The following is a 25,045-nucleotide window of genomic DNA, read 5'->3' as shown; positions in this document are numbered from 1 at the left end:
GTTGGGTACATGAGCCCTCCAGCAGGTCTGAAATAGAAGCAGAAGTCTGCAAAGCTGAATACCAGTAGAGAACAATAGCTCCAAGCGTGACTTGTTGAGTTAACCAGTTCTGCCACCAAAGACCATTCCCCAGCTGTTTGCCCTGGGCTAAGGAACTTCATCACCCCTCTGCTGAAACCTGCTGTCCTGAGACCACCCCGCTGTCAGGGGCCACCGCTGCAGCCGAGGGAGTCACGGTGCCACATGGACCTGAGCTCCGGGCGCTGCTCCGCAGGGGCTTCACGATGCCCAGAGTGCCACCATGGTACCCATGTGGGCATCCCGCCCCTCTCTGCGCCCTGTGCCCTGTCCTGCTGCTCCTGGGACCCTGCCTGGCCCCCGCCCCCCGACACTGTCCCACCCTGTGCCCCAGGACCCTGGCTGACCCTGGGGACCCTCTGATCCCAGGGACACTGTCCCACCGTGGGGGTCTGGCCTGATCCCTGGGGACCCTATTTGATCCTGGGGACCCTGCCTGATTCCTGTTGACCTCTCCCACCCCAAGCTCCTTGCCCCAGCCCAGGGACCCTGTCCCGCCCCGCCGTCCATCTCCCACCCTGCAGCCACATCCTGACCCCAGGGACCCCGTTCATCCCACGGGCCCCCTCCCTTGGACTTAGTCCCACCCTCCTTTCCCCCAGACCCAGCCTGTCCCGGAGGGGTCCCAGCCCCTCTCCCGCGGCCGGGGCCGGGGCCGGGGCCGGGGCCGGGGCCGGGCCAGGCGGGGGGGCCGGGCCAGGCGGGGCCGGCGGCGGGAGCATCCCCGCCTCCTCACTCGCAGCGCCGGAGCCGCCGGAAACCCGGCGTTGCTGTTTGCTGCTGCTGCTGCTCCCCGAGAAGTTGGTTCGGAGGCGAGAGCCGGGGGCCCGGCTCGGCTCGGCCCGGCTCGGCCCGGCATGCCCGCCCGCCCGGGGCCGGGCGGTGCAGGGGGGCGGCGGAGCCCCTGAGCGGGCGGCGAGGAGCGACTGGCCCCGGCCCGCCATGGAGCAAGTGAGTCCGAGCGGGACCGGACCGGACCGGACGGGACGGGGACCCCGGGGCGGGGCGGGACGGGACGGGACAGGGAGGGGACCCCGGGACGGGACGGGACGGGACAGGGAGGGGACCCCGGGACGGGACGGGACGGGACAGGGAGGGGACCCCGGGACGGGACGGGACGGGACAGGGAGGGGACCCCGGGACGGGGCAGGACCCCCTTGTTGCCAGCCAGGAAGGAAGGGTGGAGGACCACACCGGCCACTTTGGGCTTTTTGGGGGTCTCCACCGGTGCTGGGATATCCCTAGCCCCTCTCCGCCCGGGTCTGGCAGCAGGAGGTGGTGGGGGCAGAAATGGAGCCCCCAGAGGATGGGGGTCCCTTTGCCCAAGTAACCCCTGTTGCCTTCTGGGCTCGGCCGGGTGCGTTGGAGCTGCCGGGATGGAGCATCCCGAGAGCTTTTTGGGTTTTAAACTTTCTAACCGGCCGGGTGAGGCTGACGGGCAAATGTTGGCGCTGCCGGAGGACGAGTGCTGGCAGACTCGGGCTTGTTCGAATGCCACGCTTGCTCAGGCCACCTTGTGCTGACTCTTGCTGGGGTGTTGTACTTCCGTACTGGAGCTGGGCCTCGGTCAGACCGCAAGCTTGGCCATGTCCACATACCTAGCAGCCTTCCCCAAGTCTGTCCTCCTCCTCCATCTCTGCCTGGGATGGGTTTAACTCTGAGTAGGGCAGCGGTGCTTCTCCTGCATGTGTAGGTTTTCGTGTCGTGGGATCACACCCCAATAATCCGTCCCCGTGCAAATTGATTAAGATGCCACAAATTTGTTAGCAAGTTAAACAGGTCGTTTTCTCCCCTCAGCCAGCCACCCAGTGATTCCTGCTTCCTTTCCTTAAACGAGGTTTTGCTGCTCACGCACAAAGAAAGCTCCCAATAGGACGGACTGCTGGAGGACTTCAGGCTCTAGTACATGCGTTGCTGGTAGCTGTGGCTTGTTTCTTCCCCCCATACCTCCCACCCCCCCAGCCCCTTATTTCAGCACCCAACATCTTGTGGCAAAAATGAAAGCTTTTTTCAAGACAGCAGGGAGACAGCAAAGCAGTCCAAGTTGGTAGCCACTGAGAGTTGTTGTTATCTGCCAGGATCCATGAAATTAATCCACAGCAGAGAAACTGCTTCCAGCTGGTGTCCGTGCTCACCAGGCACCTGCCAGCCCAAGGGGCTTCGTGATGGCCCCTGGGGTTTGGGAGCGAGGAGGGCTGGCAGGGCTCCGGCTGCCCCACTGCCTCCCCAGCACCGGCCGACTGAGCGGACGCTCCTCGTTAACGATAAATGAATCCTCGGGTGATTGCTTTCAGGAGGGGGCGTCAGATGCAGTTTCCCAAGTTTCATGTGGATCTGAGCTGTTTATTTCCAGTGAGACGGTTTTGCTCCCGTGGGTTGGGGAGAAGTGGAAGTGCTAACAGCCGGGCTTGGAAGATAATGTGGAAAGGGAGTAAAAGAGTGGAGGTCTGGAAATGCAGGTCGTCTCCTGGGAGGTGTTCGTCAGTGCCTTGCTAGGGAGGAGTGTGTGATAAACCAGTTGCTTGCTTTAAATGAAGTTACTGTAACTGGGTAAGGTACTTCTGTGCACTATATGTAACTTGTAAAAGCACCACCACGAGTCCGCTCTTGGGGTTTTTTTTTAGTTAAAGAGGTGAAAAGTATGTGGGTTTATGGGCCCTTAAAACACAGGGGTGGGGAGGAGAGAAATAACCACCTAATTGTTAAATAAAAAGCTGTCCTGTCCCCCTAGTTCGGCATCTCTGCTAAGCTGCAAGACGTGAGTCTAAACCAGGCTGGAAGAGTGAAACTCATGTTTTGCTTCTAACGCCGCTGTGATGTAAATTGCAAAAATGACTCGTATGGATTGGTTTTGGGAGTGATGCCTTTGGCATGAGCCAGCGCTGGGATAACTCAGTTCTTCCTTTATTTACACTGGCTCACTTGGCTGATGTCTTCTCAGGGATTTACACCAGCGTCAGGAGTGAATCCAGCCCAAGAACATCCCAGGAAGGATATGTTAGTATTTCTTGCAGAAAGAATACCCACATATAGCTGAGTTAACAACAGCAACTCATCTTTTCGTGCCATGCTCCAGTTTTAATAGTAGAATCACAGGCAGAGAGTGCAGGACGGAAGCAAAGCCCTCCTTTCAGTACCCTTTCCTGGCCAACCTCCCCTCGCTGATTTGGGGCAGGGGTGGCATAAAAATAATCTGCAAAACTGTCAGGCACCGCCTCCAAGACTCTTCTTGCTTTTGCAGGAATGAACGGTCAAGTTGCATCATCTGGTTTTTTACGCCCTTAACCTGCAGGCGAGGTATTACTGCAACTACACCCCCATCTTGCGATGTGCTGTGTGTGTGCAAACGGGGAGCTGCTGACCTAGAGCCCGGGCAGCCCCCAGCACCTGCAGAGCCCAGGATCGCACCCCTCACATCTATTTTGTAGCAGGGGAGCAGAGGAGGCACCAGGCAGCTCCAGCTCAGGTGACTCCTGCGCAGTGTGGGGGGCAGAGCTCTTTGCTCGTGGCTGCTGTCATCTGCTGAGAGCAGCAGTCTCCATCTCATCTCACCTTCCCTCTCCTGGGATGCTCAGCTGGGGCAGGCTGGGACTCACAGATCCTCTCTGCGGATGCGCCCAGATGCCGGCACAGCTGCGAAGTCCTGCCTGGTGTGGAGGGAACCCCATGCGTGGCTCCTTCCAGGCGGGTGGCTCCAGCCAGGGCTCCTGAGTGGCCTGGGGAGAGGGTGAGCTGCAGGGCCACCCTGCAGTGCCACGGAGAGGAGGTACCGTCCCTGGGAGGCTGGAGAGCTGGCCAGCCTGCGGGAGCAGGCAGCCTCTTGAAGGCTGCTGGACAAGCTCTGCCCTAGCTTTGCAGCTCTGCCTTGTGCAGAAGTGCAGGCACGAGCCCGAACTCCAACAAAAAAGGTTACTGGGGCAGGTTGTTTTTTCAGAGGTAGATGTTAAGCTCTGTGTCTTCACAGGGAGTACTTTTATTTTAAAACCAGAGGAGACAGGGTAGTTTTCACTCTGCAGGGCACCAGGAGAGGCCACAGATAGACATATTTGCCATGTGATTTCAGATAGCCTTTCTGCCCGGTGGTGAAAAAGAGCAGGAAAAATTAATCTTAAAGCAAAAAATCCTTAAGGAGTAAAACCATTTTGGCAGCTGTTTGTCTGGAGTCACTCAGATAAACTCTTCGTAAAGCTACATCCATGCAAAATTGCTATGAGGGAGGTTAAAGTCCGTGCCCAATTATCTAAAAATGACATCAAAAGGGCGCTTGATCAGGAAACCAGCAGGTCTATATTTGTGCAGCAGTTGATGTTTGCTGAAGTCGCAGATCACAACTGAATATAACTTCCTGGCAACCTAAAAAGTCAAGTTTAAAAAAAAACATGCAGTACCCCTCGTTTCCCAGCAAACTATTTCATGCTCTGTCATCCTGTACTGTGGCCCTTTCAAACAGAGCTCGGTACAATCGAAATAACTTCTACAAAGGGCGCCAAGGATGTTACAGATTTCCGCCTCATTTTCTTTTAGGTGATACATGGTTTATTTAAGTTTCTTGTGCTTGGTCTGCACCTGAGCCAGCCCGCAGATCCAAGCCTTTTCCTGACCTTAGCGGGGATCGGGATAAATGCGGGTGCATGGGGTATTTAATCTGTTTTTCCTCTTTTTATGGGTGTGAGTTCCCTCTTTAGAGTAACAGCTCACTCCAATGGCGGCTGCTGTCCAAGGGCGTGTTCGTTGGGAGTCTGGTGCATGAAAACAGATTTATTAGCAAGGCTCTCCTCCGAATTTTTGGAGCTCGTCTGTACTCACTCGCTCTGTTCTCATTCTCTTCTGGCCATGGGAGCGTCCAGCTTTGACTCCTTTCCATGCACATGGGATTTCCTCATGTTATGAAATATGATGTCTGAGCTCCAGCCGCTCTGGTTTGTTTTGTTTCGGGTTTTTTTTCCTACAAGAAAAAGTTTCATTCAGCAGCTAGAGAGGGCTGTTTGGGGACAGTTGGGGCTCTGGCTTCGTCGTGCATCCTTGATTTGTGCAAATGTGCTGCCTTTCTGCAGCAGGATTGCTGCCTCTACATACAGACAGGGACATGGAGGAAACCGAGGCTGGGGGACATTGGGTTCCTGGGAGGACGCTGGAGGATTTGGGGTTGGCTTCTCCTTACAAGTCACAAGGCTGGCGAGGTGTTTGTATAAGGGGATTTGGCTCAGTGAGGGATTCCCCTTGCTTTGCTCTGGGGAAAGAGGATTAGCGAGGGGTCCACAGGGTGTTGGGAGCAGCGGGGAGGCAAACGGGGATCTTGCCTTTGCAAAGGCTCTTCAGTGCCCTGGAGAGGAGGAAAACTCTCATCTTTAACTGCTGGTAAAGGCCATCAGCTAATAAACCTGGCTGCCCCCGCTCCCCGTCTTAGGTTTCCTGTCTCCATTTGATGAGAATATTGATATTGGATATTTCTGATGTTTTTTTCAAAGCAGGGAAGTTATGCATCTCCTGGTTATTACCAGACCTGGAAAGCCAGTAGCCTCCCAGTGCAGGATGCTGGGGTGCCCTGTGCTGATGCTGTGGGTGGGTGAGAGTGGGCTGTGACAAACAGCAAGGAGCTAAAGGCAGGACAAAAAAAAACCCCTATTCTTGGTGCTGCCTTCTCTGCAGGTCCTTCCCTCTGCCTACAAACCATGCAGCAGCCTGCTGGGAACATTTTAGTGCAGATGTGATGAAGTCCTGGCCCTCGTGCCTTGGGTTTGCCCACGGGATTTGGTTTGGGGGCAATGACCAAATGTAGAGACCTGGAGGAGAAGCTTGCAGAAGTTGCTGTGGGCTAAAACATGAGCGTTGCTACTGATGCCAGCAGGATCCGTCCCGCTGCAGCTCATCAGAGAGCTGGAGGAGCAAAGCGGAGAGGAGGGTGCTCGTTTTCAAGGAGCCCTTGGTGCACAGCGAGCAGGGAATACCTCCACGGAGAGGGGAGCAGAGACACTGGGGAAGCGGAGGAGCAAGGTGGGCTTGCTGCAATCCCAAAGGTGTCCCCAGGGGTGGCCAGGGTCCATGCCTGCTCCCAGTCCTGCAGCAGCTCTGGGGTGGGATCTCGTTGAGTTTTCCTCTGGAAGATGCCAGTCTTTTCCCTTGTGATATGGTGGGGAGGGACCATGTGTGGTCTGTGCTGAGGTCTTGTCTGGACAGGCTTTCTGATGACCTTCGTTAAATGGATGGAACGTGCTTTTGACATAATTCCTTCTCCCATCTGTCTTTGCAGGATACAAAGGAGGAGGTCTCGGAGAAACCAAAGTCTGCTCCAACCGCAGAGAAATATGGCTGGATTAAGAAAAGCAGTGGGGGACTCCTGGGACTGTGGAAGGATCGTTACATCCAGCTACGGAAAACGCAGCTCGTGGTCTATGAGGATGAGGTATGGTCACAGCTAACGGCCTTGAATGAGGGACAGGACCAGGCCCTTGGTGACAAATATTCCTGTGGTTTTTGCTCTTCCCTCCAGCCCCTTCCTTTCAAAAGAGCTTCTCCAGTTACCTCCAGGAAGGGTAAATGCTATAAAGAAGAGAGAGCAGCTGCATTTTACAGTATATTATATATTATAAATATTTTAGGCAGTAAATATTTTGACAGTGCCATTGCAAAAAAAAAAAAAAAACAAAACAAAACCAAAAACACAAAAATGGGGGCAGGACATCCTGTGAGAAGGCAAAAAGAGCAAAGCTTTGAGCGGAAGCAGGATATGTGCTGTGCGTTTTTTGGCATTTAAAGGATAAAACTGGATTGTAGCAGGCTGACTTCCCACCTGCCGCTTGAGGGAACGGCAGGCAACCTTGCAGCTGTTTGGCACCCCTCAAGCAGCTCAAATTGTTGCTAGCCAGACTCTTCAGGGTTTAGTTTAGCCACCGATGGATGCAGGGTAAGATTGTGAGTGGTTGCTGTCCTCCTTAAGCAGGGACACAGTCTGGATTTGGCTCATCCTTACCCTTTACTTGAGCCAGTACTGAGCGAAGGACCCCTGGGAGCCTTCTCCTGGACTTCCCTAGATAAATTGCTTGCCTTAAGTTCATGGCCTCATTTAGAGCTGTTTCAAATCAAATGAGAAATAAGAGCCTAGCCAAATCTGTCCTGCATCTTCATGCAAGAAGAATGGAGTGCAGGGCTGGTCCTGCCGGGCTGCAAAGGTGGCTCTTTCCTGAGTCAGGCCCGAGGTTCCTGGGCTGGAAGGGGCCTCTGCAAGAGCAGTGTTTGCCCCAAAAGTCAGAAATTACAGTGCAGAGCATAAGCTACAACCCAGGCAGGTTTGAGATCAGGGGTGGGTAAGTCTAAGCCCTGCTTGAAGTTCGTGTGCGCATCAGGATGGAGGAGCATTTCTCACTGCGTGTCTGCACAAGGACCACGTGCCTGTGCGGTGTCTGACACAAGGGCATCTGGGTCATTTGTGGGCATCAGGATAATATAAAACCACAGTCACGTTAAAGCTTCTGTGCAGTGCATCAAGGGACGAAGAATGGGGAAATGTTTCAGCAGCTGCGTTGCTGTGATGATTACAGGAACAACAGGACTGACAAATTAGTTTGGTTCTCTTTTTTTTTTTTTAAACATACTATTGCCTAATAAAGAAGATTTGTTTTAAACAGTTTAGGTTGCAGGCTATTACCTCCTCCCATACGCTGAACCCTCCTGCTCTTCCCAAATCCCAAAGCTTTCCGGAGGCGTTTGTTCTTAGTTTTGAAATGTCATGAAGAGTGCAAGAATAATGACATGAGAAGTTTACGTCAGGTGATGAGCAGCTTGGAAGGCAGGCACAGCGATGGGGGTTTCTCCTACACAGAGAGATGCAGCCTGGTCCTGCAAACCGGCGGCTCTCTGCAGATTGCTTCCCAGTGCCCCGGACACCTGTTGACTCCAGCTGAAGCTCCAGGAATTCACAGATTCAAAATCTATAAGCATGACGTTGGTTTTCTTAAAGGGCATGCTTTTAAAAACAAGAAATATGGAGGCTCGCATTACCACAAGGGAAAAAGAGGCTTTTAAAGTAAGATTAATTTTCACAGGCATTCAGAAGAAGGAAAAATCCCTATCATTTAAAGGGTTATTTTATTATCTCAACGAGGAAAATGGCATTTGTAACAACCGGGCATAACGTTTTCTGGTAGCCTGCGGATTGTGGTAACATCCTGTAATAAATTGCGTCTGTAAGCTACAGTAGCTACAAGGTCCCATTATTGTAAATAAGGGATCATGTTAATATCTATAGGCTATTAAACTAGCTTACAGTGAAGTCAAATGTCTTAGGAGAGGAAATTGCTACAAAATTATCTGGTAGCACAATAGGATAGCATGCGATTGTGCAGGCTTACTACAGGGGAACTAAAGGAGATGGCAATTTTCTGCACTCAGGAGGGGTCCCGTCGCCACAGTATTGAGGCAGTTCATGTTTATTACTGTATTTATCTTCCTTTAACGTGAGTCAGGGCAATGTTGCTGTCTCCATCTTACAATTGGGGAACGGAGTTTTTGAGATGAGAAGGGCCTTGCCTGATGTCAAAGGAGAGTCTGTGGTGCAGCGTGCTATGGTGGCTTTTATTTCTGGAGCTCCAGCTGCCATTTCCCCCACTGGACCTTCTCCACATACCTGCCCTGCTTTGTGTGACCCTGGAGACAGACGCAGCATCCCAGACCATCCTCAGGCTGAAGCATTTTTAAATTAGATTGTTCAGTGCTTGCAGAATTGGGGCCCTTGAAAAAGAAAGGAGATAAAGCCTCAGGTAACAGAAATACAAGCGTCTTTCGTATGTATCCTAAGTTGGACCTCCATGGGTTAAATGGGAGGGAGGTCAGCTTCCATGTGGGAGGGCAGGTTTAGAGGATGAGTATTTCAGCTGGTCTGAGCCCATCAGATTTCCAGGAACTGAGCTAGTGACTTGGACGAGTTGTGCTTTTATCAGTCCCTCATGTGTTGGAGCCCTTCACGAAGAGGCGCTAACATCGCCTTTAGCGGTTGTTTCATATGCAGGCACGCCTGTTTATGCAATTGTAGCTGAGGTTTGTGTGTGTGCAAAAGGAGAGCAGAGGGGATGGCCAACATAAGATGCAGTCAGTGATGTTGTACCATGTCACCGGAAAGTACAGTCTGAGCAGAACACAAATACTGTATCATCATCCATAGCAGTCTCCTGGAATATGCTTCTCACCTGCCCTGGGAGTGTGTTTCCCATATTCTGTTAGTCAGGCTTTGGGTTTGGTTTAAAGCCGAGCGGCCTCCTGAGGGCAAATTGCAAGTGGCTATTGATGGGGGGTGAAAGTCATCCCCTGGTCTTCAGGTTTCTTTCAGCAGATGTGAAATGAAGGGAGATGGGTTTCTTGTTATCTGCTGTGCCTCTAGCTGCAGTACCCCACATCTGTACCCTCACATAAACTAAGAACCAAGCGGGCAGGTTATTTTCTAACAGGGTTTCTTGTCTTCTCTCTGCATATTCTTGCAAGAATAAAAATCAAGCCTTGCAGAACTGTAGAGAGCATCTGAAGAACAGGCAATCCTATGCAGAGAGGCTACGCAGATCAATATCATCACTCCATGGATTAGAAAACAACAGTCTTGGGTTTGGTTTCTTTTCCCAAAACAGTGCAGCTAGTGCTTAGAGTTGTTTCTTTTTGCTTTGGTTTTTTTTTTGTGTGTGTGTGTGTTTTTTTTTTTTTTTTTTTTTTTTATAAAGTGTATTATTTGACAGGGAAAATCCTACTGGGCAAAGAGTCTTCTAGAGACCAGAGGATCCACTCAGCATTTAACACTCATGCAGTTAACATCTGCATTTGGCCCCTGGTAAAGTGATAGCAATGTATACTGTGTAAAGTGATTTGGTAAAATGCTTTGAGATCCTCATGTAGAGAAGTAAATTAGCATTTCAGGCAGTCTAGACATTGTACACCGTGGGTACGCTGACACATGAATGTGCGTAAGGGAAGAGGTCTTTGCTGGAAATTTTACCTTCATATAAATAAAAAATTCAGTGGGCCTTTTTTTCCTTTTTTATCAACTTTCCATTAAGGAAATTGTTTGCCAGGTGTGATTCTTTGGTTAAGCACATGCATTAATATGTGTTAGGTGTTTAGTAATTTTCTTCTTAAGGGCCAAGCTTACAGACACATACATGTTTAAGCCACAGCATCCGCTCCACAGATAGCTAATGGAATTGGTTTTCTGCATTAAATCATGAATGTAAGGGGTCTTGTACCAGGTTTTTAAGCATCTTATTGATTGTCCCTTACAGCAAGCATGAAAGCAATTTTTAAAAAAGCCTTCAAATCTGTAGAGGAAAGGAGAAAGGTGGCCTGAAGGGAATTCCCTGCAAATGCAGCGCCATGGGACAACCCTGTGAGCTGTGTGCTGCAGGGAGGTGCGACCCCCCAGTGAGGACCTTTGTGTCTCAGGATGATGTAAAAGGATTGCTTTAACTTCTTTGGGGCACTAGAGACCAAATGGAGTAGGAGCTTGTGCAGGACCCATGTCTAACACCTGCGTGTCGGGGCAGGGCTCTGGAAGTGACCTTGTCTCTGCATGAGGCTGAGTATCCTCCAGGTCTCAGGAGGTTGAAGGGACCAGGAGACCTGTGGCAGGGTTGGGTCTTTCAGTCTTTATCTTAGCGGTGGAGGACAAACATAAAGGATCTCTTTGTGACCCAGGTAGGCTCACAGAGAGGGGATGGCCATGTGCCAAGGGTAAAACAGAAACAAAAGCCCCATTCTGGCGCTCCCTGAACTCAGATGCTTTTCCTTTGCCCTCAGACATGGAGTTTTCTTATTTCTCTGCCTGCTTTCTTTCCCACCCTTCCTGAAGAGGATAACTTACTTGAGAAGTTCAAGGCTCTGAGATGAAAGAGCCGTAGCTCGCACAGTCAAGCTAGTGCCCCTGGGAGGCAGGGTCCTGCATGTCCCCATCCTTGCTGCCCTTGTTCCCTGGCCAGGCCAGAGTCCCCCAAGCCTCCCCAGGGAGGAGAGGGGCAGCTGGATGCCAAAGGGCAATGCTGTGTCAGAAACACAGCTCTCCACCCTGCCAAGTCCTTCTCGGCCCCCAGCTCAGTGCACCACTGTTCTTAGGAAGTGGAGGATGGCTTGCACAGGATCAGAGGGAAGGTTCCCCTCCAAGAGGCAGGAAGGATGGTGTGGACAAGGAGGGTGACATGGAGCCACTGGGCTCTGCTGGGGACAGAGCTGCTCTCGAGAGCAGGGAGGGTGGGCAGGAGTCTTTGTGCTGGTCTCTGGTCAGATTGCTGGCAAGCCGCCTACATCCTGAGCCCAGCAAACTTTCATGTCGGAGCTGGTAACCGCACCGGCTGTGCGGCAGTGCTGTGATGTGGGCGGTCGTCCACCAAAGGCCGGGATGAGATCACCCATCCCCGAGGCATGTATTCCTGACCTCACCCTTCTCTGTCATTTGTTGGCCGCTGAGGGGTTATTATTTCCATCCCTGTCCTTTCGCAGTGACATTGCAATACCAGGATTGCAGCAGGAGCCTTGTGCCTTCAAAGGGCTCAGAACGTCAGCAGGATTTTATCTGCTGGGCTTTAGGTTTGGGCAGGATTCATCTCCTCCTCTTAGTATACATTTTCCCGGTTCTCTGGTCACATTCACCTACTCAGTGTTAAATGAAATAAACAGTAATGTCATTAAAATAATAAACCTAAATTAGATCCAGACATTCCTCAGTAGCTCAGAACTTGCTCTGCGTACCGGCATCGGCTCTGCTGGGCCCCCATCCCCAGATAGGAGCATTCAAAAAACCTAAACACAGCCTGAGCTCTGCACAGCGACTTAGATGTCAAGTGGTAAAGGGAGGAAATTCCCCGCAGCCCACTTCCCTCTGAACTCTCCATTCCCTGCCTCCAGCCACACAGCAGCTTCCTGGCTACGACACGTTTCCTCATCCCACACCCCCTCTCTGCTACAGAAATCACTAAATACAAACTCATACGGGTACGAGGAGCTGCCTTGGGAGCGGAGCCTGGGCTGGGGATGGCCATGGACAGCGGTTTTAATTTAGGATGGTAATAGAGAGCTTCATGAGGCATGCTGACTGCAGCACTTCACCAGCAAGAACTGCTCTGCAATTCTCACTGCTTGTTTGTGTAATACTTAGGAAAAGGGAGCTTTGGTCTTTTCTGGCCTACTGAGACATGAAGGATATTATCTGCCCAGCGTTACGCTGCGATTCCTATTAGGGATGGTGCTCCGCAGCTGAACTGAGCCACGCACCATGTGTGGAATTTTAGTTATGTTACTGGGAGAAATGAGCTAAGATCATGGCCAGCCGTCATCAGTGGAGATAAATAGTCCCCACTGAGACACCGGCCCTGACAGTTTTGCTGGCTGTACGGGACCGTATTTCCAGTCCTATGCGTTTTGACAGCTGAGAGCGTGGCTGCAAGAGGAGCGTGTCCCAGTCAGACGCGGCTCCTGCTGACCTGCTGAGTCTCGGCGCAGCGGCACGGCTCGCCTCTTGTCTCTGCTCTGCCTTGGGCTTCCTGGGGTGCTGCTTGGACCGTCATGATGCTTGCTTCCCTGTGAAAAAGCAGAATAACATCTGCATTCACTGTGAGGAGGAGGCAGTGTCGCCAAGCTAAGGGGAAGCCTTGGGAGCACTCTGAGGTCGTGCCAGGAAGGTTTATAAAAGTGCATCATGTTATTCCTCCTTCCTGTGCCAGGACTGACAGCACATTCTCAGCTTGTGGCTGGGGGAGGATGATGGGCAAAGACCTTCCCACCTTGCTTCTGGCTGCAGATCCCTGAATGAGGCCAACAGAGGTGGCAGAGGCTGGTGTTACCGTCCACAACCTGTTATTTGCTCAGCCACTGTGGACCACTAGCCACAAACTGGCCTCTAGCTTAAAGACTAGGGTGCTTTCTTAGTAAGATGCCGTCCTGATTTATGGGGCTTGCTGTCTACACGCAGTTTATTTTTAAGGCAGAAGAGCTTTTAGACAGATGCAAGGGGAAGGCATGCAGAGTTTGATGGTATATGATTGATTTCAGTGCCTCCTATTCATAATAATGTTTCATTCCCTCTCTGCAGGATGAACAGAAGTGCATAGAAACAGTGGAACTGGAGAGTTATGACAAGTGCCAGGAACTGCGTGCGCTACTAAAAAAGAAAAACCGTTTCATTTTAATCCACTCCCCGGGTAAGAAGGTAGGATTGCCTTTCTCATCACCCTCAAGTCTGCAGGCTCCAAAATGAGTTCCCAGGCAGCTGCGCCCAGAGCAGATGAAAGGCTCTGAGGTTTAGCCCCTTGGCAGCTGGGAGAAATAACCTATAGCTGTGAATGGTCTACAGTGCGTAAGGAGGAATGCTACTGTCTTGTAGGCTTTCTTCTTGTGGCGGGGAAAGGGTCTTCCTACGACTCAACTCTTTCCTCTTGATATTTTTCCTGCCTTATCATTTTATTTCTTCCAGTGCTCCCCGAGCAGTGGAGAATGACCATTCCCTGTGGTTCCCCCACGTGCTCTGGGCGGGGAAATGTCCCTGTCCCAGCTGCACATGCTGTAGCTTTGCCTAAGTTCTGGTGAAATCAATGATCCCGATCCATCTACTGAGGCAGTTCCTGAAGTTGGAACCGTTGATTTGAGAAACTCCAGCGCAAAGTTACTTGCAGCCAAACGCTTCCTTGGAGAAAATATTTTGCAGAATTCATAAAACTCTACATCTTTAGTGTCCTGCACAGCATCTGGTTAGATCCAGAACCGAACAACCAGCTGGTGTTGCAAAGAAGTTATACACCCGAGCACTGATTGTATACAGGGACACGCTTGACTTAGTTCCTATGTAGGTTCATCAGCACTACACATTTCTGGAAGTTCTCCTTAGTTCCTACTTACATGCTATCCTTTTCAGCATCTTTCTGGGCTAGGATGCTTCTGTTGTTGCTCTGAGACATTGCACTTTGACCTACATTCTAATTTAAATGTGATTTTATTGGCATCAGAGGTCTTATTAAATCTCCCCATGCAAATCTGAGAGGTTGTGAGGGACAAAAAGTATTCATTTCCACAAGAATGTGAACAGGCAAAAATACCAACTTGCCTGCATTCCCCCATCTCCATTTTGTTTAAATAAATGGAGATTGTTTAGTCATTGTTGTCACCGTTGCTTATTCTTTCACTCCAGTCACTTAGTGTTTATACATATAATAAGACCCCAGCTGAGTTCAGAGCATCATTGTCCTAAACTTAATTCAAAACAACAAAGCAAGGACTGTCCTGCCCCAAAACACTCATGTGGACTGGAGTGGGGGTGGAGAGGGAAGGTGAATGACGGTGGTTTTGCAAGTAGGCGCAGTCTGTGTTGGGGAGAAAAGTGATATTAAGCACCATGCACCAAAGTCATGGTAGCCTGGAAATTTGCACCATGGGCTAGTGAGCTCCTGCCCAGCACTGGGTCCCAGAGTGGTGAGTCTCTCCGGTCTGAGTGGAGGTTTAGCATCTGTTTTGTAACTTGATTAATCATAAATAATGTGAATTTTAGATTGAAACTGGCTAACCCTGGCAGGCTCGGCATGTTTTCTTGGTGGCTCAATAACTACAAGTGCACACCTACTCCCAGGGAGGCAAATAAAAGCCTGTGTGCTCAGAGATGGGTGACATAGTAGGAGTTGTTATTATCTGCAAGTATGTTACTTGGAGATGGGAAGTGTCTAATAGCTGCATATGTCTCTGCACTGCTGCATGAATCAACACAGGGTGTGAGACCTGTTACTAAACCTTTCGTTTCTTGCTAGGAGAAAGATATGCCCAAACTCTGCCCCGAAACTTCATCCTTTTGGCATGTTGGCAAGTGTACAGCTCCCCTGTTTTTCATGCCACTGATTGAATGGAGACCTAGATAGAGGCCACTTTTCATAAGGCTCTTTTGGTGAAAGGAAGGGCTTTTATAAATGAAAAGTTCCCTGTTTGTAGCTCCCCTCCCACCCTCCTTTTGGCGGGGAATCTGGTGAGGGTGTTGACACACAACATACTTTGGCAGATGTTAGAACAGCCTTCAGTCAGGAGGCCAATGTACACAACTGTCCTTCTTCTGTTTTGAAATTGCAGCTGTGGCGATATATATCAGCTAAACATTTTCCATTTGGAAGGCTTGCTGCCATCCCCAGTTTAAAATTACCCTGTGAGCTGCCTTGCCAAGCCCTGCCGGATCTTGCTAGGGGTTTTTTTGCCCCCTCTCCTGAGCACAATGCTGAGAAATGCAGAAAGCCAGTGAGTTTGTGGGACTTATGAACAAGCTAGGAAGGGCCATTTCTGTTTTAGAGCACAAATAGGAGTCTCCCTGTGGAATACAGGGAGCCCAGTTTAGCTGTAGGGGAATCCCAGTTTAAATCTTGGATGGGATGTTCTTGAAGAGCAGAGGATGTGAATCAGTCAGTTGAAACTACTCTGCAGCTAAGGCTGTACCTGAATAAATAAGTTGCCTTGCTAAACACTGGTCTTTGATGGATGTACCCCAGATTCTGCTGGCCCTGTTCACAAGGATGACATTTTTGTTAAGCTGTGACAATGTAAGCGTGTCACTTGCCTGCACTGGTATGGAACTGAAAGAAAGCACTGCCCCCTGAGCTTCGATTCTTCAGCAAAGGAAGCTGGAAGTGTGCAAAGGATCTGTTCTGCTGAGAAATCTCAAATGCTTCATTTCAGCCGCAGCAATTAAATGAAAACTGTTGGATGGAGAGAGCTGAGCTTGTAAGAAAGGGCAGCAGCCTTGGCCTGGAAACTTTAAAACACACTCACAATGCAAAAAGCTGTGTAAATGATGCTGGGTAAACTGTATAGAGACTACAGAGATTGGCACAAGTCTAGTACTCAGTGGGTCTGAAAGCCTTCAGCTGCAGGGAGGCCTTAAGAATGGGAAGAAAGAAGGTGTGGTAAGGGAAAGGGTCCACGAGCAAGCACTGCAGCTCCCCAGGCGTCCTTTCCAAGCATGGCCAGGCACAAACTCGGCACCTGCAGTCAGGGGTGGAAACTTCTGTTGCTTATTTTTCCCTTAGTCGACTTTGGAAGTACCTGCAGCTGCCTTCACCAGCAGCCCAGCCTGGAAGCTGCAGCAGATCGCAGTGAGGCACATGTGCCCTGTGCATGGAGGAGTCTGTTCCTGGGGTCTGCCAGTTTGGCAGAGACGCTGTTTTATTCCCAGGGATGAGGTAGCTCTTGGTTCAGCTGCAGAAAACCATAAGAATCCCCCAGCTGACAGTCCCTTGGCTTCCACTTTTCCCTCCATGATCTAACCTGATAAAGTCATGTAGAAAAAGGCAAGACATGACCTCACATCTGGCAGATAGACCCTGGTGCACTCTTGGTAGTTTAAGATGTTACCGACCCAGCTCTGCTCTGGCTTCTGCTGGAGGTGACCACCCTGTACCAAAAGCCAGCAGAAGAGAACACATTCCCACACCTAAACCAGCAGTTCACAAGCAGGCCACAGTCCAGTTTAGCCCAATCCCACTGAACTGAAGCCAACACAGGCTTTGCACTGAAACAGCTGAGGAGCAAGCACAGGTTTCTGTCACCCACCTCTGCTGCAGATCAGCAGCATCTAGCAGAATCGCTCAGCAAAGCGCTGGTGTTGGTGAAGGTCTTAAACTGCAGCTATACAGTTCTCCAGAGCTTGTCTGTTAAATCATTTAGTGCAGGTACAACAGACTGACCCTGAGAACACTTCTCTTTCCTGGAAAGCAGGGTGAGCATAGCCATGAGACTGTCACTGCTTGAAGAGACTGATGTCTCTGAGAGGACATGGAGCAATCGGGGACACCATGCTCGCTGTCATGGCAGATAGTGACCCATGTGTAAGCCTCTTGTTGTACGACATCTAGCCAGTGATTCAGCAGGAGCTGACTGGCCCTGCTGTGCTCTGAGTTAACTGACAGTAAATTGCATAGTCTGTATTCATGGCTTACAATGGTCACTCTCACATTAGGTTTAGCCATGACAGCTTTTCCTGGCACACCAGCCTGTTGTTTATGGCATGACTCAGTCTCAGCTGGCTTAGCAAGAAGGAGAGCAAATGTGCCTGCTGCCCTCTTAGATTCGGTGTCACTGACTCTCTACCTTAAATTGCTGCTGAAGAACAGACCCTGCTTAACGTTTTGCAGGGAGTATCCATCTTCAGGTGCACCCTCCAATCTCTGTGAATACTCAAATGAGTAAAAATACAGACAAGATAAATTCACTTGTTGCTTGTTTGTAGAGGACCTGGGGGTCTCATACTAGTGTACAGAGCCCTAGCAGCAGGCAGGACTGAGACCAACTCCTCCAGCTCCTTCGTGCCCCTTCTCCGCAGCTGTCTGCTTTATAGAGTATCCACCCTGCTCTGGGTTAGCCTCCTCTCCTCAGTGCCGTGGCCGAGGACACGAGCCACAGATGAATGCAGACAGAGGAGGGACTGCAAGGCAACAAAGAGACTGGCTGGCAGCATCCTGAGTACCAGCCTCAGAGCCCCAGCAGCATGACGCTTCCTTGGTGCCTGTAGATATTGTTCTAAAAAGGAGAAAAAAGTTTTCAAAGATAACTAGGTGTACTGGGAAGAACCTGCTGTGAGCCTGGAGGCTGCCGCTCTGTGTCACAGCCCCAGGGACTTGTGCAAGCAGGGAGCAGGGCTGTAGCAGCATAAGTCTGGCATTCCCATCGGGAAACTGGAGTGGTCTTTCTGCTGATACCTTGGGAGCATCTTTCCACGATTCCCTTTCCCCCACCATCCATTGCATCTGCGTTCAGTGGCTGCGGAGGCTGGCCAGCATTGCACTGTGTGGCAGAGGGTTGTGTGCCAGAGGGACATCTCAGCTTCTGAATGACAAACCATCCCGCTGAGCCTTCGCTCTGCCCTGCCACAGGGCTGCTGACACCAGCGCTTAGTCACAGTCTCAGCTCCGGGAGGTCGGAGGCTTTTGTTGAGAATGAGGCACAGAAAGTGCCATTAGAAAAGGAAACTTGAAGTGAGGCAGGAATCCTTCCCTTGAACAACATGTACGGAGATTTCTAAACCTTGGTGCAGGCTGCCAGGTCTTTGCCAGGCAGTGCAGCAGCTCAGCTGCTCACAAGTAGAGCTTTCTCATAATCTTTTATAATCACAAAGCTTTGGGGCAAAATCATTTCCAAACAAAAAAAGTTTTTAAGCACACACAAAAACAGGCCTGCTTGGACTAAAACAAAATCTGGCTGTTGCTGTATTGGAGCCTTGCCTTCCCTTAGGTTCCCTGGTTAGCGTAGCCCTTCTGCACCCCAGACAAAGGGCTCTTTTTGCAGCAGGCTGTGGTTCAGGCCCTAACTTCTCCCCTGAGCTCTCAGGAAGACATGTGGTCCTGTCACCTTATGTGCAAACTAATCGAACAAATAATCTTTCCCCAAATTGCTTATTAATTCCCTGCTCACCACTGGTTGTGAGGGTCTGGCACTTTGTCGCTGTGATGTGCAGATGAAAAACCATGGCATTGAAGCGAGGAATAAATGCAGAAGGGAAGAGCAGTCAATTTCTAGCTAAACAGCAGGAGTGGGTGAAAAGAGATCAGGCTTTGGTTCTGCAGAGTTTCTGGTGGTATCTTCAGAAGTTGCTGAGACCCCAAACAATTGCTGCTTTGTTGTGCCATAAACAAAATGGGGAGCTGCTGAGGGCATTCGACTGTCAGTCACCGTTAGCTTCGTCACCCTCATTTTATATAGTCCCTGTTTTACATAGACAGGGCTGTGATTTCAGAATGTGGGGCCTCATTTACAAAAAGGCTGAGACTACAACTGCTCTCAAAGGCAATGGAAAGGTGCAGGATACTTATAATAATGTTAAATACCCCAAAAAAACTATTCCAAATGAGCCCCACTAGTATGTATTTTGGGTGAGCCTCTCTGTATTTCACTTCCCCACCTGTAAGAGGTGGAGAATTTCAGTTGCTCTGAAAAGTAATTTGTGAAGCCCCCAGATATTGTAGCAATAAGCAGCAAAGAAAAGATTGCCGGGGGAATCAGTGATTCTGTGTCAGGGCAGGGCTTGAGCAGAGTGCAATCAATAAGACATATTGACCTATGGGGATAAAACACACGATGGGAGAGCTCGGTAAGAAGTGCCACCCCTGTCATTAGGGATGGTGCTAGGAGGAACATGCACAGCAGGCTGAGTTAGGACTGCCCTGGCAATGTTGGGATTTTAAGTGCTTGATTTTGCAACTTTGATGATGTTCTTTAGTGCAGGAGCATTTCTGTGTGCCTGTGCAGTGTGCAGTGCGGATTAGGGCACCACATGGAGCTGTTTGGATCCAAACCAGTCTGCCATAGAGCCAACTGTAGCGTGAAGATGATATTTTTCTCACCTGAAGCGTAATTCGGGGCAAAGCTACGTAATACTGGTGAGGCGCTCAGAGAGCACAGCAGTGAAATAAATAACACCCTCCCTGTTGTTCCTGATGCGTTCAAGAAGAGATTCAAAACACTGAGCACAGCCCTGGAGGAAGGGCAAGGAGCATGGGACACAAATAAGGAGGGAGCGATGGGTGATTGTATGGCACGTCCTCCCTTCAGCCAACTCCCCCTTGTATAGTGACTCTTCCCTTCTGCTTAGGACAGCTATTCAAACCCTAGAAAGTGTATGGCTGTAGCATTCACTGCTGTATTCATTCATTTGCAAACAGAAAAAGATATGGTTATTTTTTTCACTTACATTACCCTTATTCCTCATCACGTCTGTGTTCGGCCAAATTGGGAATACTGCAGCCACGGTCAGAGCCCCAGCTCCCCGTATCAGTTCTGTTCTGCAGAGCCGCAGGAACAGGGAAGCAGGCAGAGCCCGCTCCATGCAGCCTTCCCACTGCTCGCACCCTGGGGGGAAGTTGGAGATAAAGTACTTTATTGCATCTGAACGAGCACAAAATGACTTGGACTTTCAGTCTGACTCTCTGTACACAGTGCGGCCATTCGCTGTACAACTTGCTGCTGCTCTAGGAGCTATTCCGAGCGTTTTGCAGAAGAAAGAAACTCTTACTTTCTTACTGCTTCAGTTACTAGATGCAAAAATAAAACCACAGCAACAAGCTGTTCAGCATAACAAAATCCTGTTCATGGGAGCTATGAAGTGATGTACTTGCCAAAGCGCAAAGGAATCTGTAGTTTAAACACAGGCTGGAACTGGATGTTATATAGAAACTGAAGTGATACACAGAGCAGATTGCTACCTCTCTGTTCCTGGCAAGGAATGCTTAGGCAAAAATTGTCTCTCTGCTCTTGCAGGTTCATGATATCAAATTTCAAGCTTCAACTTTGGAAGAAAAGGAATCGTGGATAAAAGCTCTTAATGAAGGCATCAATAGAGGCAAAAACAAAGTATTTGATGAGGTAAGAGTAACAGTTCTCAACCTCCTGTATTTCTGTGTCAGTTCTCATCTGCTGCTTTTTCAGCTAAAAGGCTTGCCTGAGCCCCCGTGCTCCCTGTCCTTCCCACACGCCAGCCATGGTTGAAGGGAAGAGCAAGATGGTATTCAAGGCAAACCAGGTTGCACCCCCACAGGCTGGGAGCTTTTAGCCACTTCAGTTCTCAGCCCAAGAAGGTACAACATGTTTGCACCTTCCTACATCTTGCTTCTTTTCCCTTTCTTCTGGCCGGGGCGAGATGCAGGGAGGCAGGGGTTGAGTAGACAGTGTGCTAGAGGGATGGTCTGTGCTGCTGCTGAGAGCTAACATCTCATCAGGAGGCCCACGGGACACAAGAGCTCACCAAAGTCAGTGTGAGATGGTCTCTTGGCTTCAGTGGGGTTGGGATCAGCGAATGCAGGGGTGTTCCCCCCTCCCCATGGAAGTGGCTGGTGCAGAGAAGCAGCTGCAGCGCTGATTTGTGTACGGCTGGGGCTGCAGCCTGGAGAGACCTGGTCTTCCCCACACTGCTATGATCCTCAGCATCAAGCAGCCTGGAAATAGAGGTATTTGGTTAGGACATAGCCTAGTCTTCAAGACTGGAAAAATCTGAAGTGACTCAGTCCACCAGCTATTCCGCCTGCAGTCTAGAGAGAAGTCTGGTGGAAAGTTACTCCATGGCCCCAGCCAAACCTGCCTGCCTCTAAGCTGGCCCCAGCATACCTGCACTCCCAAGCTCTCCAAGGATGAAAGTTGCACATCCTAGAGCCTGACTAACCTTGCCCTGCTCCCTGTTAGCTTGTAAATCGGCCCTGAACTAAACCGAAGGAGCGGTATCTATTCTGTAGTTGTTTCAGTAACTGAAAGGAAGTGCACAAAACCACCATCATGGGAATGACTCAGGAAGATATGGGCAGAGTAACGAGGGGACGAAGCAATCGGCAAGATCTGTTTAGCACAGGAAACCAAAGCAATGAGAAGAGTTTTGAGAAAAGGGCTAAAGGCGGGAGATACGGTGATGTGAACTCTGAGAGCAGAGCTTGCTTTTATTCAGCGGAGGGCAAAAGCAGGAGGAGAGGCTGGAACATGCTCCTTTCTTGCCAAGGCAAATGGCAGTCAGTGTCAGGTTTTTGCTGGTAGTGGGGTGTAGCAGTTCCTTGGGCCCTTGGACCAAGCGGGAAGCAGCACGTGGAATTAAAGGGACCAGCTGGGACCAGCAGCAGCCTGGGAAGATAAAACCCAGCAGCATAGAGCTTAGCAGCCAGGTCTGCTATCATGTTTCGGCAGGTGGGAGATGTGATATCCTGTACTGCAGCGCCGCTCAGCTCTTGCTGGGGTGACCCCATGTCAGCTTGGAGCTGCCCGGAGGGGCACGGCACATGGCTCTCCGGTGGGCAGTGAACTCTGTGCACCCGCTTGGCAGCACAGCAAGGTGGGATCTCAGGTCACCTCCCTGCCCCGTGGCCTGGGATTATCCTCCTTACGAGGGCCTGGGTTCTCAGAGGGAGCCGGCCTCTAATTCCCATTCATTCCAGTAAGGATCAGACCTCAGATTTAAAATGTTTCCGCACAGGGCAGGCACAAGCTAACAGGTCAAGGCCTCAGCTGGCTTGGATTAGCTGTTCTCCACTGAAAGAGCTGTAAAACCACTGCCATATCAGCCATGGATTGGGACCCATTTTTCCCTTTAAATCCCTATGTCACCCGTGCCAGCTTTCCTATTGTGCAAACTTGTAGCCAGCAAACCAAGGATACACTGATGTTTCACCATCCCTGGTGCTGCCCCCCTGCGTGGAGCAGACTCCAGCCCTCAGCCATCGCAGTGTGGGTGGGTGGGTGGTCACAGAGCCAGCACAGAGAAATACCTGCCAGGGGGCTCGGACCTCCCCCCCACATGCAGGAGGCAGTGGATTTCTCATCTGATTCCAGGAAATAAATGTGTTAATTCAGCTAGAGTTGCAGTTAATCCAGGTCACTGCCCACACCTTCTCTTCAGCATCCTGCAGTCATTAGAGCTGTAGAAGGGAAGGTCTGTAACAAAGCGCTGCTGATACAGTTCACAGTCGGGTCACGGTTATTAATGAGCTTTCACCTCTAAGATGGCAACAGCAATTTCGGTGCTGTGCTCTGCCACATGCAGGAGCCGGTCCAAGCCCAGGCTGCAGAGAGGACAACAAAGCTGCCTTGTGTCTTTCCTTCCCTGCCCTTTAGGTGGAGGGGACGTTAGCCATCGCAGACCTCTGAAGGTCGGATGCTTTGCTTTGGAGTGTCTTTAGATAAACATGGCTCATTATAGGACAGATACCTTAAATATCCGTCACGTACATGCAGGGCTTTGCATGCAGGCTGTAACTAAGGTCTGAGGCAAAGACTGTAGTAGTGAAATATTCAAAGCCCTCCTGGATCCAAATGCTCCATCTCTCCATGCGTGGCAGTGAGAACTTTATAGAGGTTTCTTGAGAAATTAATGACCCTCTTCATTTTTTTCTTACCCTCCTATTCTCCCTTTTAAAGGTGAAAGTAGATGAGAGCCTTTCCTTGGACCACATAACTCGGGACAGAGTGAAAATGACCCACGGACGCAGGCCACCCACGAGAAGTCACCTAAAGGAGGTAAGCGCACCCCCCCAAGGTGACCCATCTTCCCAGCTGGGATCTCCAAGACCTGCTCCTTCCACTTAGGTACAAAACCCCTGGGAAAACCCCAGGTACAGAGAACCCAGAGAAAGCTGACAAGGGAAACAGCTTCCCCTGGGAAAGCCTGCACCAGCACCTCTCTAACGAAGCTCCAGGTTCCCATAGATCTGTAGTTGCTGCAACACGTTATGATATATTTAGCTTTCCATAACTCATGACCTGCTTCACTCTCTGGTGAGAACCATTATAGTTTCACTTTAATCAGAAGAGACCGAAGCTCCTATATTTATTTTCTAAGTGATGATTTTGTAGCCACAGTGGTCTTAAAGGTAGAAGAACTGCACAGTCTGTGGGGAGTAGTTGCATTTTTTAAGCTGACTGTAAAAAGCAGACAAGCTTTCAAGCTTACAAGCCCTTCCTTAGGTCTGAAACAGAATACATTATTCTCCCAGGCAGTTTTATGGACTAGCTTGTCTACTTTTAACTGATTTTCAGGATCTGTCACTTAAAAAAGAAAAAGAAGAAACCACCACAATAAACCTGCAGTGTATTTCTATGGGAGACGTTCTTACTCATGTTTGATTCCTGTGATTTATTAAAAAGTTGCCACAGACAGATTGATATTTTACCAGAGCATTAATCTCAACCAAGGAAGGTTTTAAAATCAAACCTTTTTTCTTCAAACTTCCAAGTCTCTGACTTACGTGTCTGCACACACTCAGATGACCCTCATGCAGAAAATGAGATGCCCCAAGACTTTTTACTTTGCATAGAAATGGCAGAAGAGTGTCTCTTCTAGAGAAATGCATGGGAATGAATCATAGATTCCCATCCACTCCTCCAGAAACCCACAGAAGAAAACATGACAAAAGTCACAGCAGCAATGAAATGTAGGTTCTGTGTTGCCTAATGTGGCTTCAGGAAGGTAGGAGTTCCTTCCCTACACACTAAAAAGATCTCTCTCCGCTACTCAGCTCACTAAATTCACAAGATTCCTCTGAGGTTAATGCCTGTAAGACCTCTCACCTTCAGCCAAGTTCAGGGGCAACGGGCTTACAAATTCAGAAGCAAGAATGAGGGGAAAGGGAGTGGATAGAGCCTGCAGAAAGGTATGTATCATGGCTGCTGGTTGCAGTATCGTGAAGGAAATGGGATGAATGATGATTTTCAGTGTCAAAGCAGGCCAGGTGAGGACAGGTCAGGGCCAAGCTGCCAGGATGTAGCTTGCCTCTGTCTCTCTGATGGGCTGGAAATGCAAAGAGAGACTTTAACTAAACTCCCTGCACTGCAGGAGTCTGGCCCTGGCTGTAGCTCCACGCCTTTGTGTGGTTTTGGGTTCCCTCACACAGGAATTGTCACCGCATTTCTCCCGCTGGGGCACTGAGCTTGCACACTGCAATGTGTTTATTAAGTCTATCCTTTTTAGGAAACCCCCCCTACTAGAATGGCTTGCACACAGCCTGTGGTTTGAAGGAACTTTAACCAGCTGAGGCTTGGCCCCAGTAAGACAGGGATGACATCAGGTTGGAACAAACAAGCAGAAGGCAATGGTATTACAATAGTATCCCTGGCCAAGCGATCTAGAGATCAACTTGGTTTATGTGTTCAAGCAAAAATATACGAGTCCCAAAAGCAGAAAGCAGGTGTGCTTTGGGTAGGCACATTGTAATGAAGAGGGTAGAGGGATCCAGCTACCACAGGATTAAGAATTAAAATATGGGAGAGCTGACTGCTTAGCACCAACAGGAAAACCAAGAAATAAGGTTATTGTGGAATAGGCTTTGAGACGTTCTTCTCAAAGGAAGGAGTAAAATAAGTTCTGTGCTTTGTCATAACTCTTGACTGCTTATGGTTATTGGCTTTGATAGTTTCGTGCAAGTTGCTGCGCTTTCAGGCAGAAAATAACTCAGCAGCAAAATGCTCATGATGTTCACAAAACATGTTGGTCTGCAGAAAAAGCCAGGAGGGA

General features: G+C 49.9%; 1 protein-coding gene across 2 annotated transcripts in view; it reads left to right on the top strand.

The window, feature by feature from the left end:
* The first annotated feature begins 814 nt into the window (after nucleotides 1-814).
* Nucleotides 815-25,045, top strand: part of PLEKHO2 (pleckstrin homology domain containing O2) — a 29,436-nt gene continuing 5,205 nt past the window's right edge. The window contains exons 1-5 of one of the 2 annotated variants that reach the window (XM_064456107.1): nucleotides 815-1,029; nucleotides 6,329-6,481; nucleotides 13,136-13,252; nucleotides 20,320-20,424; nucleotides 22,954-23,052. In XM_064456107.1, coding sequence (XP_064312177.1) covers nucleotides 1,021-1,029; nucleotides 6,329-6,481; nucleotides 13,136-13,252; nucleotides 20,320-20,424; nucleotides 22,954-23,052 — 483 coding nt within the window. In that variant the 5' untranslated portion in view covers nucleotides 815-1,020. Of the gene's footprint in view, nucleotides 1,030-6,328; nucleotides 6,482-12,026; nucleotides 12,111-13,135; nucleotides 13,253-20,319; nucleotides 20,425-22,953; nucleotides 23,053-25,045 lie in introns of those variants that run through there. The other variant, XM_064456108.1, reaches the window with a different exon arrangement.

This window comes from Phalacrocorax carbo, chromosome 7 (genome assembly GCF_963921805.1).
Source record: "Phalacrocorax carbo chromosome 7, bPhaCar2.1, whole genome shotgun sequence".
Lineage (NCBI taxonomy): Eukaryota > Metazoa > Chordata > Aves > Suliformes > Phalacrocoracidae > Phalacrocorax > Phalacrocorax carbo.
The sequence above is the reverse complement of the archived record's forward strand: the minus strand, read 5'-3'. Positions and strand labels throughout refer to the sequence as shown.